Below are 17,104 nucleotides of genomic sequence, written 5' to 3'. Positions count from 1 at the left end.
TCATGCAGTTTCTTTTCTTTTCTTTTCTAAAGGAGGTTTTGGCCTGAAGCTCAGTGTGTAACAGTCTTTTCATTGTGCCTGTCTGCAACTCAACATGTCATCTTTAGAGTGAGTAACAATCTACCCTTTTCGCAATATTGTTGATGTTCCAACCTGGACTTCCCATTGTTTGAAAGTGAATAACAGTTACAGCTATTGCATACAAAGATGATGATGAAGCTTCTCAGTGCTCAGTATATGACAAGCTGTTCAATGTGTTCTGACTTTTTATTTTTATTACACACTGAAGTTCTGTTGCTGATTAATTTCTTATAAACAACAAATAATTCTTTAGAATGAACCTTCACTCTGCAGTGGAGTGTGCGCTCGCTGATATGAAACTTCCTGGCAGCTCAAAACTGTGCACTGGATGGGTATTCAAACCTGGAACCTTTGCATTTCATGAGAAAGTGCTCTGTTGACTTGAGCTGTCCAAGCACGATTCATGACCCACCCTCACAGCTTTACATCCATCAGTACATCTCTTACCTTCCCTCCCCCCCCCTCCCTCCCCCCCCCCCTTCCCCACTCCGCTTTGGTTAATGCATGTCTTCACAATATATTTTCTTCCAGGACTGCTTGTTCTGCAAGTTTCACAGGAGAACTTCTGTGAAGTTTGGAAGATAGGAGATGTGATACTGGCAGAAGTAGAGCTTTTTGGGGGGGGGGGGGGGGCTGTGAGTTGTGCTCGTGTAGCTCAGTAGTTGCAACAATTGCCCGCAAAGGCAAAGGTTCCAGGTTTGAGTCCTGGTCTGGCTCATAGTTTTAATCTGCCAGAAAGTTTCGACATAAAAACTTATTGTGAACAAAAATACATTTGTATAACAGTAATTCATTATAATTTGGTTTTGTTGTGTTTTGGTTGTTTTCAGAGCCGAGGTACTGGTTGGCAAATGCACAGAACTTAATATGGCTAAGAAACCATGTTGTGGCCCCGCTGTCTGAAGAATTTACATTTAGAGCTTGCATGCTACCACTTCTGCTGCAGTGTTTCCGACCAATGACAGCTGTATTTGTATGTCCATTATTTTTTGGCGTAGGTAAGAACAACATAATTATGAACTTGCTGTACTCTTTTTGTTTCCAGTTACTAGTGATAATTTTTTGTTTACAAATTTGTTATTTTTGTATTTAGAATCCAGAAATAAAAACAGATGGGGATTTTTGACAATCGTACTAATGAAGTAGAGAGGATATAAAATGTAGACTGGCAATGGCAAGGAAAGCGTTTCTGAAGAAGAGAAATTTGTTAACATCGAGTATAGATTTGAGTGTCAGGAAGTCGTTACTTGAAAGTATTTGTATGGAGTGTAGCCATGTATGGAAGTGAAACATGGACGGTAAATTGTTTGGACAAGAAGAGAATAGAAGCTTTTGAAATGTGGTGCTAAAGAAGAATGCTGAAGATTAGATGGGTAGTTCACATAACTAATGAGGAGGTATTGAATAGAATTGGGGAGAAGAGGAGTTTGTGGCACAACTTGACTAGAAGAAGGGATCGGTTGGTAGGACATGTTTTGAGGCATCAAAGGATCACCAATTTAGTATTGGAGGGCAGCACGGAGGGTAAAAATCGTAGCGGGAGACCTAGAGATGAATACACTAAGCAGATTCAGAAGGATGTAGGCTGCAGTACGTACTGCAAGATGAAGCAGCTTGCACAGGATAGAGTAGCATGGAGAGCTGCATCAAACCATTCTCAGGACTGAAGACCACAACAACAACAACTTTAATTAGTAAGGCGAGGACAGATACGTATATTTTACAACAAATAGCAAGTCTAAGATAATGCCGTAATACCAAGTGGTAGGAGTAAATGCTAGAGGATGTATAATGCAAGCTGCTTCAGTTTTATTTAAGTAACTAGAAGCTTTCAAAATGTAGTGTTACAGAAAAATGCTGAAGATTAATCACATAACTAATGAGGAGGTACTGAATAGAATTGTGGAGACAAGAAATTTATGGCACAACTTAACCAGAAGAAGGATCAGTTGATAGACACATTCTGAGGTGTCAAGGGATCACCGAATTAGTATTTGGAGGGAAGTGATGACTGGAGGGGGGGGGGGGATCATAGTGGGAGGCCAAGAGGTGAATTCAGTAAGCAGATTCAAAAGGATGTAGGATGCAGTAGCTATTCAGAGATGAAGATGTTTGCACAGGACAGAGTAGCATGGAGAACTGCATCAAACTAGTCTTCGGACTGAAGACCATGACAACAAGGGTCATTTGTAGAATAAATCTTTCACTCTGCAAAGGAGCATCTGTTGATAACAACTTTGTGGCAAATTAAACTGTTCAGTGGATCAAAACAAAAAATCAAACCCACACCTTTTGCTGTCAGTAACTACAAATACTTGTATCTTGATTCAAGTCGTGGCATGGCAGTCAGCTTTAATGTATCTTTAATATGTAAAGAAGTTAGATTGCTCACGTTGTTTATCATTTGTTTATAATATTCATATAATATTTTAAAAACCACACATTTTAAGCAAGTCAAATATATTCAACTAGACTACTAGTATTATGGACTGAACAATAAGTACTAAAAGTCTTTTAAGGCCAACTTGGGTTAGTATTAGTTCAGATCACATTGTCATATCATAACCACAATCAGGTACAAATCTGAAATCAGAGTTGTGAATCAAGTACAACAGCACTGAAAGAACATTTATTACAGGCACTAACATTCTGGCAGAACTGAACTCAACTCCTGGACTGAGAGTGCTGCTATTTATACACACATTGAATATTCCAGTATATCAAAAAAAAAAAAAAATAATAATGAGAACCTTCCAGAAATGAAAATTCTAAACAGAAATTAGTAACTGGTGGTCAGGTTTAAATTGGGGACCTGTGGCACACCAGCCAGCAACGCTAACTTCTGTGCCACACTGCATGCAGAACAGCTCGTGGCATTGTGCTATCTCATGGAGAAACAACCTCCCACAGTTTGAGAAGTTATCATTGGAGTCTAAAAACAGCATCTTGTCAGTGGCCTCATGTATTGCAGTGCTGGCACATCCTCACATTCTCTTCTCGTTGTCACATCCTCTTTACTGTGATGAGCATCAAAATAATCCCCTTCCATCAAAGCCTGGCGATCATTGTGCTAACTTCCTTCAACAAGAAGGCCCCATCATTCGTCTGCACCTCAGCACTCTAGTAGGGCTTCATACGGGCGACGTGGATGACCTCTGCATTTTTGTCAAAGGTGGAAAACAGAGGTGGAAGAAGGGTAATATGCAAAACAGAGACTACTGTTAAAACAATGTGCACAAGTTAATAAGAGTGAAAAGTTAAGTGCATTGTGTGTAACAGAGGTGGGAGAAGACGTGGTGAAAAATTGACAGGTCAGAAAAATGAAAGATGTAGAAAACAAAAATGAAGTGAAGAAAGCAGTAGTTACTGTGAAAAAATGCTGAGACGGAAGGAATTAATGTAAATTAAGGCCAGGTGGGTGGTGAGAAGCAAGGACATGTTGTAGCTCTAGTTCCCACCTGCGGAGTTTTGAGGAACTAGTGTCTGGGGTAAGAATGCAGGTGGCACGTGTGGTAAAATGCTCTGCAACAGGGTATTGTGTGTTGCCAGTGTACACCCTCTGCCTGTGCCCATTCATCCTAACTGATAACTGGGTAGTAGTCATGCCAGTGTAAAAGGCCGAACAGTGTTTACATAAGAGCTGGTATATGACTTGTCATTTCACAGGTGGCTCTCCCTTTGACACTATATTTTTAGCCAATTATAGGGCTGGTATCGGTAGTGGTAGGAGAGTGCATATGAAGTCTTGCAGTGGAGACAGTCACAAGGTTAGGAGCCATAGGATAGGGAGATGGGTGCAGAAGGAGCATAGGGTCGGACAAGGATATTGCGGAAATTGGGAGGGCAATGAAAAGCTATTCTAGGTGTGATGGGCATAGTCTCAGACAGAATGGATCTTATTTCAGGGCATGATTTTAGGGAGCCATGGCCTTGTCGAAATAGCTGATTAATACATTCAAAACCAGGATAATACTTAATGACAAGTGCTGTGCTCCAAAGTTGGTTTTTAGAGGGATCAGCAGTACCAGGATTTGATGTGATGGCCTGGGAAATCTACAGGGTTATTACAAATGATTGAAGCGATTTCACAGCTCTACAATAACTTTATTATTTGAGATATTTTCACAATTCTTTGCACACACATACAAAAACTCAAAAAGTTTTTTTAGGCATTCACAAATGTTCGATATGTGCCCCTTTAGTGATTCGGCAGACATCAAGCCGATAATAAAGTTCCTCCCACACTCGGCGCAGCATGTCCCCATCAATGAGTTCGAAAGCATTGTTGATGCGAGCTCGCAGTTCTGGCAGTTTTCTTGGTAGAGGAGGTTTAAACACTGAATCTTTCACATCACTATGCGTGAAACTTGCCCGCACGCGTTCAACCGTTTCTTCGCTCACTGCAGGCCGACCCGTTGATTTCCCCTTACAGAGGCATCCAGAAGCTTTAAACTGCGCGTACCATCGCCGAATGGAGTTAGCAGTTGGTGGATCTTTGTTGAACTTCGTCCTGAAGTGTCGTTGCACTGTTATGACTGACTGATGTGAGTGCATTTCAAGCACGACATACGCTTTCTCGGCTCCTGTCGCCATTTTGTCTCACTGCGCTCTCGAGCGCTCTGGCGGCAGAAACCTGAAGTGCGGCTTCAGCTGAACAAAACTTTGAGTTTTTCTACGTATCTGTAGTGTGTCGTGACCATATGTCAATGAATGGAGCTACAGTGAATTTATGAAATCTCTTCAATCATTTGTAATAGCCCTGTACTTTTGAACTAGGCTGGTGGGGTAATTACGTCCAGTGAAGACTGAGGTGAGAATGGTTGTGTATTGCTGTAAAGAGTCTGCATCCGAACAAATATGTTTGCTTTGAATACCAAGGCTGTATGACATTGAAAGGATGGCAACTGCCAAGATGTAAGTACTGTTGTTTGTTAGTAGGTTTAATGTGGACAGAAATGTACAGCTGGTTTTTGGTGAGGATGAGATCAACATCAAGGAAAGTGGCATAGGACCATGTGAAATTTAATTGAGAGAAGGTATTAAGAGATTCCAGGAATTTTAACAGGTCAGCCTCACCATGAGTCAACATGGCAAAGATGTCATCAGTGTGTCTAAACCAAACCAGAGGCTGAACCCTTATGGACCCCAGAACTCCTCCTCCAAGTGACCCATTAAAAGGTTGGCAGAGGAAGGAGCTATCCTGGTTGCCATGGCTGTACCCTTGATCTGTTTGTGAGTCTGTCCCTCAAAGATAAAGCAATTGTTAGTAAGTATAAAGTTGATTAAGGTAACCAGGAAGGATTTCATAGGTTTGTAATCAGGTGGGTGCTGACTGAGGAAATGTTCAGCAGCAGACATACCATGTATGTGGGGGATGTTGGTATAGAGGGAGATGGAATCAGTGGTGACAAGCAATGTGTGTGGTGGGAATGGGACAGGCACAGATTTCATACAATCTATGAAATGGTTGATATCTTTACTATAGGAGGGAAGTCTTTATCCTATGGGTTGCAGATGTTGATCGACTAAGGCAGATATATGTTCAGCGGCTGCTTTGAAGCCAGCAACTGTAGGACGGTCAGGATTATTGGGTTTGTGGATCTTCGGAAGAAGGTAAAAGGTGAGAGTGCATGGTTTGGGTGGGGTAAGAACTTCTATGGATTAATGTGTAAGTCCTTGTGAGGGGCCTGAAGTTTTTAAATGGACTGCAGGTCAGTTTGAATCGCAGGGATGGGATCTACATGGCAGATGCTGTATGTAGAGGTGTCAGACAGCTGGCATAGACCTTCACTAACATATTCCTGTTGGTCAAGAACCACAGTGGTAGAACCTTTCCTGCTATGAGGATAATGATAGAGCTATCAGTTTTTAGGGAATGTAGAGCCTGGAGTTCTGCAGCGGAGAGGTTAGGGTCATGCTATAGGGACCCAAAGAAAGGTTGTGAAGCAGTGCTGGATGTGAGGAATTCTTGGAAGGCTTTGCAGGGATGATTTTGAGGTAGTGGTGATGGATCAAGTAAGGATTGTGGTCGGAACTGTTAAAGGCAGGGTTCAGTGTCAGGTATGCTGTAGGAAATGTTTTGGGTTTGGTTTGCAAAGTGATATTTCCATCTCTTTTTAATCATAGACCACTCTTCTGGCAAAAATTCTCTAGCACTCTTTGTCTCTTGTTAACCATTGTTTGTTCTCACAATTTTTGTATTACTTTCTGATTTTTACGAATTTTTTCCTTGCTTTTCTTCTGTTTTTCTATCTACTTCCACCTTCTGCCTCTCGTTTTTGCCAATCCCAAACTGTCCTCTCTTGCCATATGAATCCCATCACATATTACATCCATTCTTATTGAAAACATGATTTTGCATTGTGGAAACTAAGGTCCCACATTCTGTTTTTTGAAACCTGCTTGTCCTTTTGAGTTACTCCCAAAGGTCTACAATGAAAGTGCCTGTTTGTGGATGTAATCCTACGCTACACCAGGGTCTTTTACACTTTTAGATATAGCAATCTCTTGCACTTACCCGACTAATCTGTGACCTATACGCCACTTCACCAGACTTCTTGCCTTCTACAAAACCCTGCAGTTATCTGCCCCTCATGTTTCTTTGGATGGTATCATCCACCAAGCCAACTTTAGAATGCAACAACACGCCAGACTTCACCTCAGAAAGCTATCCCGCCTTCTTGTAAATTACCTTAACAGTGGTGTTTCCCCTCCTGTGCCTCTGCAGCTCCCCAAACAGCCACACCATCAACCACCACTCCTCTCCTACAAACCTAACTTGGACCAACCTCCTTAACATCCCACAGCCTTCACCACTGCCTCCCAGACCAGTAATAACTCATAGTCACAAGAACCAGTCACAACAGTACAGTGTACTCAACCACTCATGCAAATCACTCACCCCTCCTGAATTATTTGTATTATCCAAGGGTCTCACTTTCAGCCCGAAACCAGCATTTAATCATGCTGCTTTGGTGAAGGACCTACTTTCATATAGACATAATTTCAACTGGAAATATCACTTTGCAACCCAATTCTGAAACCTTTCCACCAGCAAACCTGACATTGTACCCTGCCTTGAACAGTTCTGACCACAACCCCAACTTAATCCATCGCCACTACCTCAAAATCATCCCTGAAAAGCCTTCCAAGAATTCCTCACATCCAACATTGCCCTCCAGAACTGTTAAAGGCTGGGTGCAATGTCAGGTTTGCTGTTGGAAAGGTTTTGGGATTGGGTTGCAAAGTGATGCTTCCATCTATTTTTCGTCATCCCCACTCCCACCTTTATCATGTACAATGTGGTTAGCTCTTCACTCTTATCAACTCATGCATGACAGTTAGCAGTAATCTGTCTTGCATATTACCCTTTCTGCCACCTTTAAGCTCTCAGCTTTTCAAATCGCATGCAGTGCAGTCTACAACAATTAGTCCTTCCTTCTCATCCTGCCTGGTAAATTTCCCCTGACTTGGGGTTCTGGGTGACTTTTGCAAACTGCAACCCTTTCCCTAAATCTCTTCAGTCCTTTTCCTTCACCCACCTTCCTTCCCCTTCAACTCTTCTGCTGAAAGGAGGAGCCACTGGCTCCGCAAGCTTGCATAAGTGAAACCTTTTTGTGTGTGTATATGTTCTCCTGCCACCACTTGGTGGGTATATTTTTTTAGGTGTCCAATTACAATATATTGTCAAAAATTGATTATTTTAGTTGTTAAAGTAGTGCTTTAGCACCTTTTCAGATAGTCCAGTTTTCACACAGGCTTAAAAATCTACACCATGTCTCACAGGCAGTATCTCGCTGACCAGTGCATGGCATTATACAGGGTGTTTCAAAAATGACCGGTATATTTGAAACGGCAATAAAAACTAAACGAGCAGCAATAGAAATACACTGTTTGTTGCAATATGCTTGGGACAACAGTACATTTTCAGGCGGACAAACTTTCAAAATTACAGTAGTTACAATTTTCAACAACAGATGGCGCTGCAAGTGATGTGAAAGATATAGAAGACAACGCAGTCTGTGGGTGTGCCATTCTGTACGTCGTCTTTCTGCTGCAAGCGTGTGCTGTTCACAACGTGCAAGTGTGCTGTAGACAACATGGTTTATTCCTTAGAACAGAGGATTTTTCTGGTGTTGGAATTCCACCGCCTAGAACACAGTGTTGTTCCAACAAGACGAAGTTTTCAACGGAGGTTTAACGTAACCAAAGGACCGAAAAGCGATACAATAAAGGATCTGTTTGAAAAATTTCAACGGACTGGGAACGTGACGGATGAACGTGCTGGAAAGGTAGGGCGACCGCGTACGGCAACCACAGAGGACAACGTGCAGCTAGTGCAGCAGGTGATCCAACAGCGGCCTCGGGTTTCCGTTCGCCGTGTTGCAGCTGCCGTCCAAATGACGCCAACGTCCACGTATCGTCTCATGCGCCAGAGTTTACACCTCTATCCATAAAAAATTCAAACGCGGCAACCCCTCAGCACCGCTACCATTGCTGCACGAGAGACATTCGCTAACGATATAGTGCACAGGATTGATGACGGTGATATGCATGTGGGCAGCATTTGGTTTACTGACGAAGCTTATTTTTACCTGGACAGCTTCGTCAATAAACAGAACTGGCGCATATGGGGAACCGAAAAGCCCCATGTTGCAGTCCCATCGTCCCTGCATCCTCAAAAAGTACTGGTCTGGGCCGCCATTTCTTCCAAAGGAATCATTGGCCCATTTTTCAGATCCGAAACGATTACTGCATCACGCTATCTGGACATTCTTCGTGAATTTGTGGCGGTACAAACTGCCTTAGACGACACTGCGAACACCTCGTGGTTTATGCAAGATGGTGCCTGGCCACATCGCACGGCCAACGTCTTTAATTTCCTGAATGAATATTTCGATGATCGTGTGATTGCTTTGGGCTATCCGAAACATACAGGAGATGGCGTGGATTGGCCTCCCTATTCGCCAGACATGAACCCCTGTGACTTCTTTCTGTGGGGACACTTGAAAGACCAGGTGTACCGCCAGAATCCAGAAACAATTGAACAGCTGAAGCAGTACATCTCATCTGCATGTGAAGCCATTCCGCCAGACACGTAGTCAAAGGTTTCGGGTAATTTCATTCAGAGACTACGCCATATTATTGCTACGCGTGGTGGATATGTGGAAAATATCGTACTATAGAGTTTCCCAGACCGCAGTGCCATCTGTTGTTGAAAATTGTAACTACTGTAATTTCGAAAGTTTGTCCGCCTGAAAATGTACTGTTGTCCCAAGCATATTGCAACAAACGGTGTATTTCTATCGCTGCTCGTTTAGTTTTTATTGCCGTTTCAAATATACCGGTCATTTTTGAAACACCCTGTAGCTTTCTCATCCTTTTCCTTACAATCCAGGGTCTGAAAGTGAGTCGGCTGTCATGGTTCTTCAGTCTTGGTGATGAGGTGTTTTACATAATCTCCTAGAGTATTGTCCAGTTAAAGAGGTAACAGTGTATCCATTATCATTTTGGTTTCGCGACCATGGAGCTGAAAGAACAGTGTGAAGCCCGTAGTGTGCTTCGCTATGTTATATGTGAATGTCACAGCAGGCAGTAGTGCATTCCATTCTCTCTGCTCAACATGAACATACACCGAGCGCTTATCTGCCAATGCCGTATTAAAGTGATCCATGCGGCCATTTGTCTGTGGGTGGTAGGCAAGTATCATTCTTTCATTCTGTCATTGATGTCACAATGTGAAATTACCTGTGTGATACTAATCTTGATGATGAGATACTATCACAGTTGGTGCTCCACACTTCAAAATGGTATCTTCTACAAGGAACCGTGTAATTTCTGGAGCTTTAGGAGAGGTTGTCAGGCTAGAATATTATCCATTGGTTCTCAATTGTTGGCTTTGGAAACATCCCAAAGAGGTAGATTTCAGTTTGGTGGAATGGTGCTGTTTGCAGGCATAAAATCGTTACCCGCTGTCTTAGAGGTAATTGTGGCACATTACCCATTCACTGGCATTCCTTGCAGTGGCTCAGTTAGTGTCTAATGGAGTGACAGAGATATGGCCAGTGTTACCTGCATCTGATCCTCTCTAATTTTCACGAATCCCTGTGGCCTGATACAGGAGCATCATGGAAAAACTACAGGATAGTTGACCAGTTTGCCATAGATGAACTGGAATGATAAGCAATCATTTTGTCTGCATCAGATCATAGTTATTCAGTGTCCTACTTACTATGGAATTTTCCTTCAGTCAGTTCCTCCTAGAAGGTTTGATGGTTCTAAGCAATGCTGGGCTTACCTCTGTTCAGCAGCAATGTCATTTAACACAACATTGCCCAAGATTTTGTTTACGCTGCTGTTCTCCATCACAACATATCTCTAAAGGCAGTTACTTCTGTTGTTTTGGGTGGTTGCATCCATTGTTTTATACCACTGTGACATATTCCTGAAGCTTTGGTGCCTGTCTCACCAGTGGATTGATGGAACCTTCAGGTTAGCCATCCAGCATAGAGGATGGTGGTCAGTCAAAGTGGTGAGTGGTTTGCCTAATAAATATGGCTAGAACTTGTTGATTGCCAGGCAGCTGCAAGGCACTCTTTCTCAGTTATAGTGTATTCTGGAAGCATAAGCTATCACCTATTTAGAACCTTCCTGAATTTGTACGAGAACTGCCCCTATTTCATAATCACTAGTACCAGTATGAAGTTCTATCTCAGCATTTTCGTCATACAGTGCTAAGGCTGGAGATGATATTAGCACCTCCTGAAGGACAAGGAAAGATTTTTCTTGCATCTCAATTCAGGAAAATTTGGTGTCTCCCTACATTAGTTCTTATAAGAGTCAGAGGTGATTCAAGTCTATAAGCGAGGTAAAAGAATGGACCCCCAAAATTACAGACCAATATCCCTAGCTTGCTACAGAATCATTGAAAATATTATCATTTCAAATATAATAAATTTTCTTGAGAGTGAGAACCTTGTGTCCACAAATCAGCGTGGTCTTAGAAAGTGTCGCTTGGGTGAAACAGAGCTTGCCCTTTTCTCACGTGATGTACTACGAACTATGGATGAAGGACAACAGGCGGATTCCATATTTCTAGATTTCTGGAAAGAATTTGACACTGTGCCCCATTACAGTCTGTTAATGAAGGTATGAGCATGTGGAATAAGTTCACAGATATGTGAGTGGCATGAAGTCTTCTTAAATAATAGAAATCAGTGTGTTGTCCTCGACAGGGAGTATTCATCAGAGTTAATGGTATCGTAAGGGGTGCACAAGGGAAGTGTGATAGGACTGCTGTTCTCTACATACATAAATGATTTGGTGGATAGAATGGGCAGCAATTGGTGGTTGTTTGCTGATGATGCCTTGGTGCACGATTAGGTGTTGAAGTTGAGTGACAAGATGACTCAGACAAAATTTCCAGTTGGTGTGATGAATGACAGCTAGTCCTAAATGTGGAAACAGGTAAGTTAATGCAGATTGCAGATGAATAGGAAGATCAAACTTGTAATGTTTGGATACAGTATTAGTAGTGTCCTGCTTGACACAGTCAAGTAGTTTAAATATCTGGGTGTAACATTACAAAGCAATATGAGATGGAATGAGATTGTGAGAACTGTGGTAAGGAAGGCAGTGGTCGACTTCGGTTTATTCGGAAAATTTTAGGAAAGAGTGGTTTCACCTGTAAGGAAGACTGCACATGGGACATTGGTGCAACCTGTTCTTGAGTACTGCTCGATTGTTTTGGATCTGTACCAGGTCAGATTGAAGAAAGACATCAAAGCAATTCAGAGGCAGGCTGCTAGATTTGTTATCTGTAGGTTCGAACAACACCTGTTACTAAGACGCTTCAGGAACTCAGATGGAAATCCCTGGAGGGAAGATGATGTTCTTTTCAAGAAAGCTGTTAAGAAAATTTAGAGAACCAGCATTTGAAGCTGACTGCTGAATGATTCTCCTGCCAGCAACATACATTGTGCATAAGGATCATAGAGGTAAGATATGAGAAATTAGGGCTCATACGGAGGCATATAGACAGTTTTGCTCTATTTGCAAGGAAAGGAAATGACTAGTAGTGGTACAGGGTATCCTATGGCACACACCGTACGGTGACTTGCGGACTATCTATGTAGATTGGACTTAGTATGTTTTAATGCATTTGCATAATGGATGTACTGAAATTAATGCATTTATTCGTTATCTTTTTATATCTTTGACTATACCCTATTGAAAGGCTTTTTTGGACAACTACTTCAACTGCATTGCTGATGCCGATAAGAAACTCAGTACCACAATTCTATCTCTCTTTAGAGAACATCAGAAATACATTTGTATTAATGAGCCGTATATCGTCATTGAACATGTACATCATTGAACTTACCACCTCAGTAGCTTCTGTCAATCATAACATCCCAATATCTATTCTCAACATAGAATGAATATTAAAAAGTAAGAATGTTTCATTTGTCTCTTTACACCATGTAATAACCTTAGTCAGAGTGATTGATACATCTTCTTAGGGTTTCTGAATTTTTTCAGAGTAATTTCCTAGTCTGTAGAACTTGTATATTTCCATCCAAGTAGGTATGCCCTCTTACGAAGTTGCTCCGGTCACCCTCCCATCTTGAAGATGTACGTCAGTCTCCTGAACTGTGTGTGGAATGATATGTGGATACTGTCTGCAAACATGTTGCAGATAGAGTTAACAGCAAAGAAGTACTAAATTAAAATGTCATGCCTGATGCTGCAGTGTTACTGCATGAACAGTGAAAAGGGGGAGGGGTAGTCAGTGAGGTTCATATAGGTTTGATATTATGTGTAAAGTTTGTTGTAAGTCACTAAGCGTTCTTATTCTTAAATACTGGCTAAGTATAGTGTGGGTAATCTGTGCATTTTGAATTACGCTGTGTCACACACTGTTTCTAACTGAAATACTTGGCTTAGTGTGTTAAACCTCTGTACCTCTTAATAAGTAGACCTTGACAGCATTTTAATTATATGAAATATTGAAAATAAATTTTTTTGGTGCCCTAGGTAACTGTTAGATAGATGACCTGCAAATGAGATAGGGTGACTGTGGCCTGGGTTAGTCAGTCGTTCAGTAATATACGCTATGTGATCAAAAGCATCCAGACTCCCCCCTGAAACATTACTTTTTCATATTAGGTGCATTGTTCTGCCACCTACTACCAGGTACTCCATATCAGCAACCCCAGTAGTTATTAGACACCGTGAGAGAGCAGAATGGGGTGCTCCGCAGAACTCACGGACTTCGAACTAGGTCAGGTGGTTGGGTGTCCCTTGTGTCATATGTCTGTACACGAGATTTCCACACTCCTTAACATCCCTAGGTCCACTGTTTCCGATGTGATAGTGAAGTGGAAACGTGAAGGGACACCTACAGCACAAAAGCATACTGACTGACCTCGTCTGTCGACTGACAGAGACCGCCGTCAGTTGAAGAGCGTTGTAATGTGTGATAGGCAGACAGTGTGTAATAGGCAGACATCTATCCAGACCATCACACGGGAATTCCAAGTTGCATCAGGATGCACTGCAATTACTATGTCAGTTAGGCAGGAGATGAGAAAACTCGAATTTCATGGTCAAGCGGCTGCTCATAAGCCACACATCCCGCTGGTAAATGCCAAACAATGTCTTGCTTGGTGTAAGGAGCATAAACATTGGACAATTGAACAGTGGAAAAATGTTGTGTGGAGTGACGAATCACGGTACACAATGTGGCGATCCGATGGCAGGGTGTATGAATGGCGAATGTCCAGTGAACACCATCTGCCAGCGTGTGTAGTGCCAACAGTGAAATTCGGAGGTGGTGGTGTTACGGTGTGGTTGTGTTTTTCATGGAGGCGGCTTGCACTCATTGTTGTTTTGTGTGGTACTATCACAGTACTGGCTGCATTGATGTTTTAAGCATCTTCTTGCTTCCCACTTTTGAAGAGCAAATGGGGGATGGCGATTGCATCTTTCAACACAATCGAGCACCTGTTCATAATGCACGGCCTGTGGCGGAGTGGTAACACGACAATAACGTCCCTGTAACAGACTAGCCTGCACAGATTCCTGACCTGAATTCTATAGAACACCTTTGAGATGTTTTGGAATGCCAACTTCGTGCCAGACCTCACTCCTCAGTGCAGCACTCTGTGAAGAATGGGCTGCCATTCCCCAAGAAACCTCCCAGCACCTCATTGAATGTATGCCTGTGAGGGTGGAAGCTGTCATCAAGGCTAAGGTTGGGCCAACATCATATTGAATTCCAGCATTACTAATGGAGGGCACCATGAACTTGTAAGTCAACTTCAAAGTAGTACACACCAAAAAGGAATAATCTCTCATTACCAACTAAACCACATTATCCCCACCCTTTCATCAATAATTCTCTCTATCAACACTAAATTTAACTCATGATTAGCTGTTTTTATCAAAATAAAACATCCGAATAAATAGACATCAAATCCTATGTGACAAGAAAATACATTTCAATTATTCCTTAATTGTGTGCAAAAATTATTTGTGTAATATTTCCACAAATCCAGCTGTAGTTGTGTACTAAATTTAAATACTTTTCCCACACATATTTCTCACACACAGTAGAATTAAAATTACACATATTTTAAATCAGTGGCGATGTAGTGGGTGTACTCAGACAGGAAGACATCTGGGTGGAATTTCATTTTCATCATATATATTAACACTATACTAAACACAGAATGTGACTGCCTTCTTTCAGATCGTACCATTGTAGAGTAAATTACAGTAAATGGGATTCAAAATGACAAGGTAGAATTTAAAACAAGATTTGTGCACCTGCAGGAAATGTTCTCTATATCTTCCTAAGGAGATGAAGAGCTGTTGACAGTGTTTTTCCATTAGGAATAGCAAAATCAAAAGAAAATTGAACGAGGAGATTAGCTATCTAGCTCGCCCGTTCTTCATTCAGGAGCTACAAGACACCATCAGCAATTTGAAAAACAATAAGGCCGCTGGCCTCGACAATCTGAGATCTGAGCAAATTAAACATTTTGGACCGAGAGTACAAGCATGGATCCTAGAGCTAATGAATAACTGTATTATAATAATGCAAATTCCTAAACTGTGGAGGAAAGGCCGGGTTGTTGCATTACTAAAACCAGGGAAAGACCCAGCTGAAGCTAAAAATTTCCGGCCTGTCTCACTGCTTTGTCATCTATTTAAAGTGCTGGAGCAAATTGCAGTAGCCACCAGAAAGATCGCGGGTGTCGCACATCGGCAAGGCGCGTCACGGACAGTACAGTAGTTGCCGCAAGTAAAGTCCCGTCCACCAGAGGGCACGCGAGAATTTGGCCGCGCCCTCTGCCAGTGGAACAACAACAACTGAGGCAGCACGGGCCGTGCCCAGTCAGTTTTTACATCGGGCATGCCTAGCGGACAGTTCCCGGTCTACACTATGTGAAGTGCGACGGACATTGTGAATCGTGTTACTACACCAATGATCCTCAAACTCATAGCTGATTATGTGGACGAAGCCCTATTTAACGATCAAGCTGGATTTTGACCAGGAAAATTGTGCTGTGGCCAAATCCGAAATCTCACACAGTACATCGAAGAGGGCTATCAGAGAGAAGAAGTAACTGGGGTCGCATTCCTGGATCTCACTGCCGCATATGACACAGTTAACTAGAAGTTGCTTACCCAGAAAGTGTATAATGTCACTAAGGACTACACCCTTTCTATGTTCATGCAATGCATGCTACAGAACAGATGCTACTATGTAACCTTACAATCTAAAAACAGCCGATGGAAGACACAGAAAAATGGACTTGCACAGGGTAGTATCTTGGCTCCAATATTATTTAACATCTATACGAATGACCTTCCCATCAGCCACCAGACACGAATGTTCATTTATGCCGATGATGCAGCAGTGGCCACACAGGATAAAACCTTTGAACAAGTGGAGGATAATCTCACTGGAGCCTTAACAGAACTTGCTACCTATTACGAAGGCAATAGTCTCAAACTAAACCCTAGTAAATCTCAAGTATCCGCCTTCCATCTGAGGAACAAACAAGCCAAACGGAAACTCCGAGTCATGTGGCAAGGGGAAGAGCTGAAGCATACAAACAGCCCAAAATACCTGGGAGTAACATTGGACAGAGCGCTTACTTTTAAGCAGCACTGTCACAACACTAAAAAAAAAGTCTGTGCCAGGAACAACATACTGCGGAAGCTAACAGGTTCATCGTGGGGAGCTCAACCACATGGTTTGTGCACCATGGGCCTGGTGCTGAGTATCTCAGCAGCGGAATACGCGGCACCAGTTTGGAGGAACTCTGCTCACAGTAAGCAAGTTGACGTCGCCATAAACGAAACTGTACGTATTGCCACAGGATGCCTCAAACCATCTCCCAAAGACAAAATTTATCTCATCATAGGCATAGCACCACCCACTATCTGCAGACAAGTAGCTGCCTAGATCAAAAGATCAAAACAAAAGAATGATCATCGACACCCGATGCATATGCACCGAAAACAACGTGTCCGGCTGAAATCCCGCAGGAGTTTCATTGAAACGACTGAAGAGCTCGCTACCAAGCCCGTCGCAAGGTGGCTATGTCTTTCGGAAGAAATGGTGCCACTTTCCACAATGGAACTACTCGAGGAGAGATTTGCAGGATTTCAACTACCTTTTACAACTTGGAGGTCATTAAACCGGCTGCGCACTGGAATAACTGGGTGCAAATCAAACCTATTTAAATGGGGCTACAGTGATAGCAATAGGTGTGAATGCGGAGCAATACAGGACTTGGACTACCTATTGATTTGCCCAGATATGTCTATAACATGCACTAAAGATGATATTTTGAAAGTCAATGACAAAACAACCGATGTTGCTAATTACTGGGAAGGGAAGATATAGTTGGTGCATCCGGATATGAAAGAAGAAGAAGAAGAATTGTTTTTCCATAGTATGTTCTGCAGAACCTAAGGTTTTCCTTTTATATGTTTATATAAAACAAAT

General features: G+C 42.2%; 1 protein-coding gene across 1 annotated transcript in view; it reads left to right on the top strand.

Annotated features, from left to right (window-relative positions):
- The window catches only part of LOC126481485 (CAAX prenyl protease 2), a 71,338-nt gene that overhangs the window by 17,159 nt on the left and 37,075 nt on the right, over positions 1 to 17,104 (top strand). The window contains exon 4 of the mRNA XM_050105266.1: positions 912 to 1,079. Within this exon, the coding sequence (XP_049961223.1) occupies positions 912 to 1,079 (168 nt within the window). The remainder of the gene's footprint in view (positions 1 to 911; positions 1,080 to 17,104) is intronic.

Source organism: Schistocerca serialis, chromosome 5 (assembly GCF_023864345.2).
Source record: "Schistocerca serialis cubense isolate TAMUIC-IGC-003099 chromosome 5, iqSchSeri2.2, whole genome shotgun sequence".
Taxonomy (NCBI): Eukaryota; Metazoa; Arthropoda; class Insecta; order Orthoptera; family Acrididae; genus Schistocerca; species Schistocerca serialis.
Note: the sequence above shows the minus strand (reverse complement) of the source record. Positions and strands in the feature narration are given on the sequence as shown.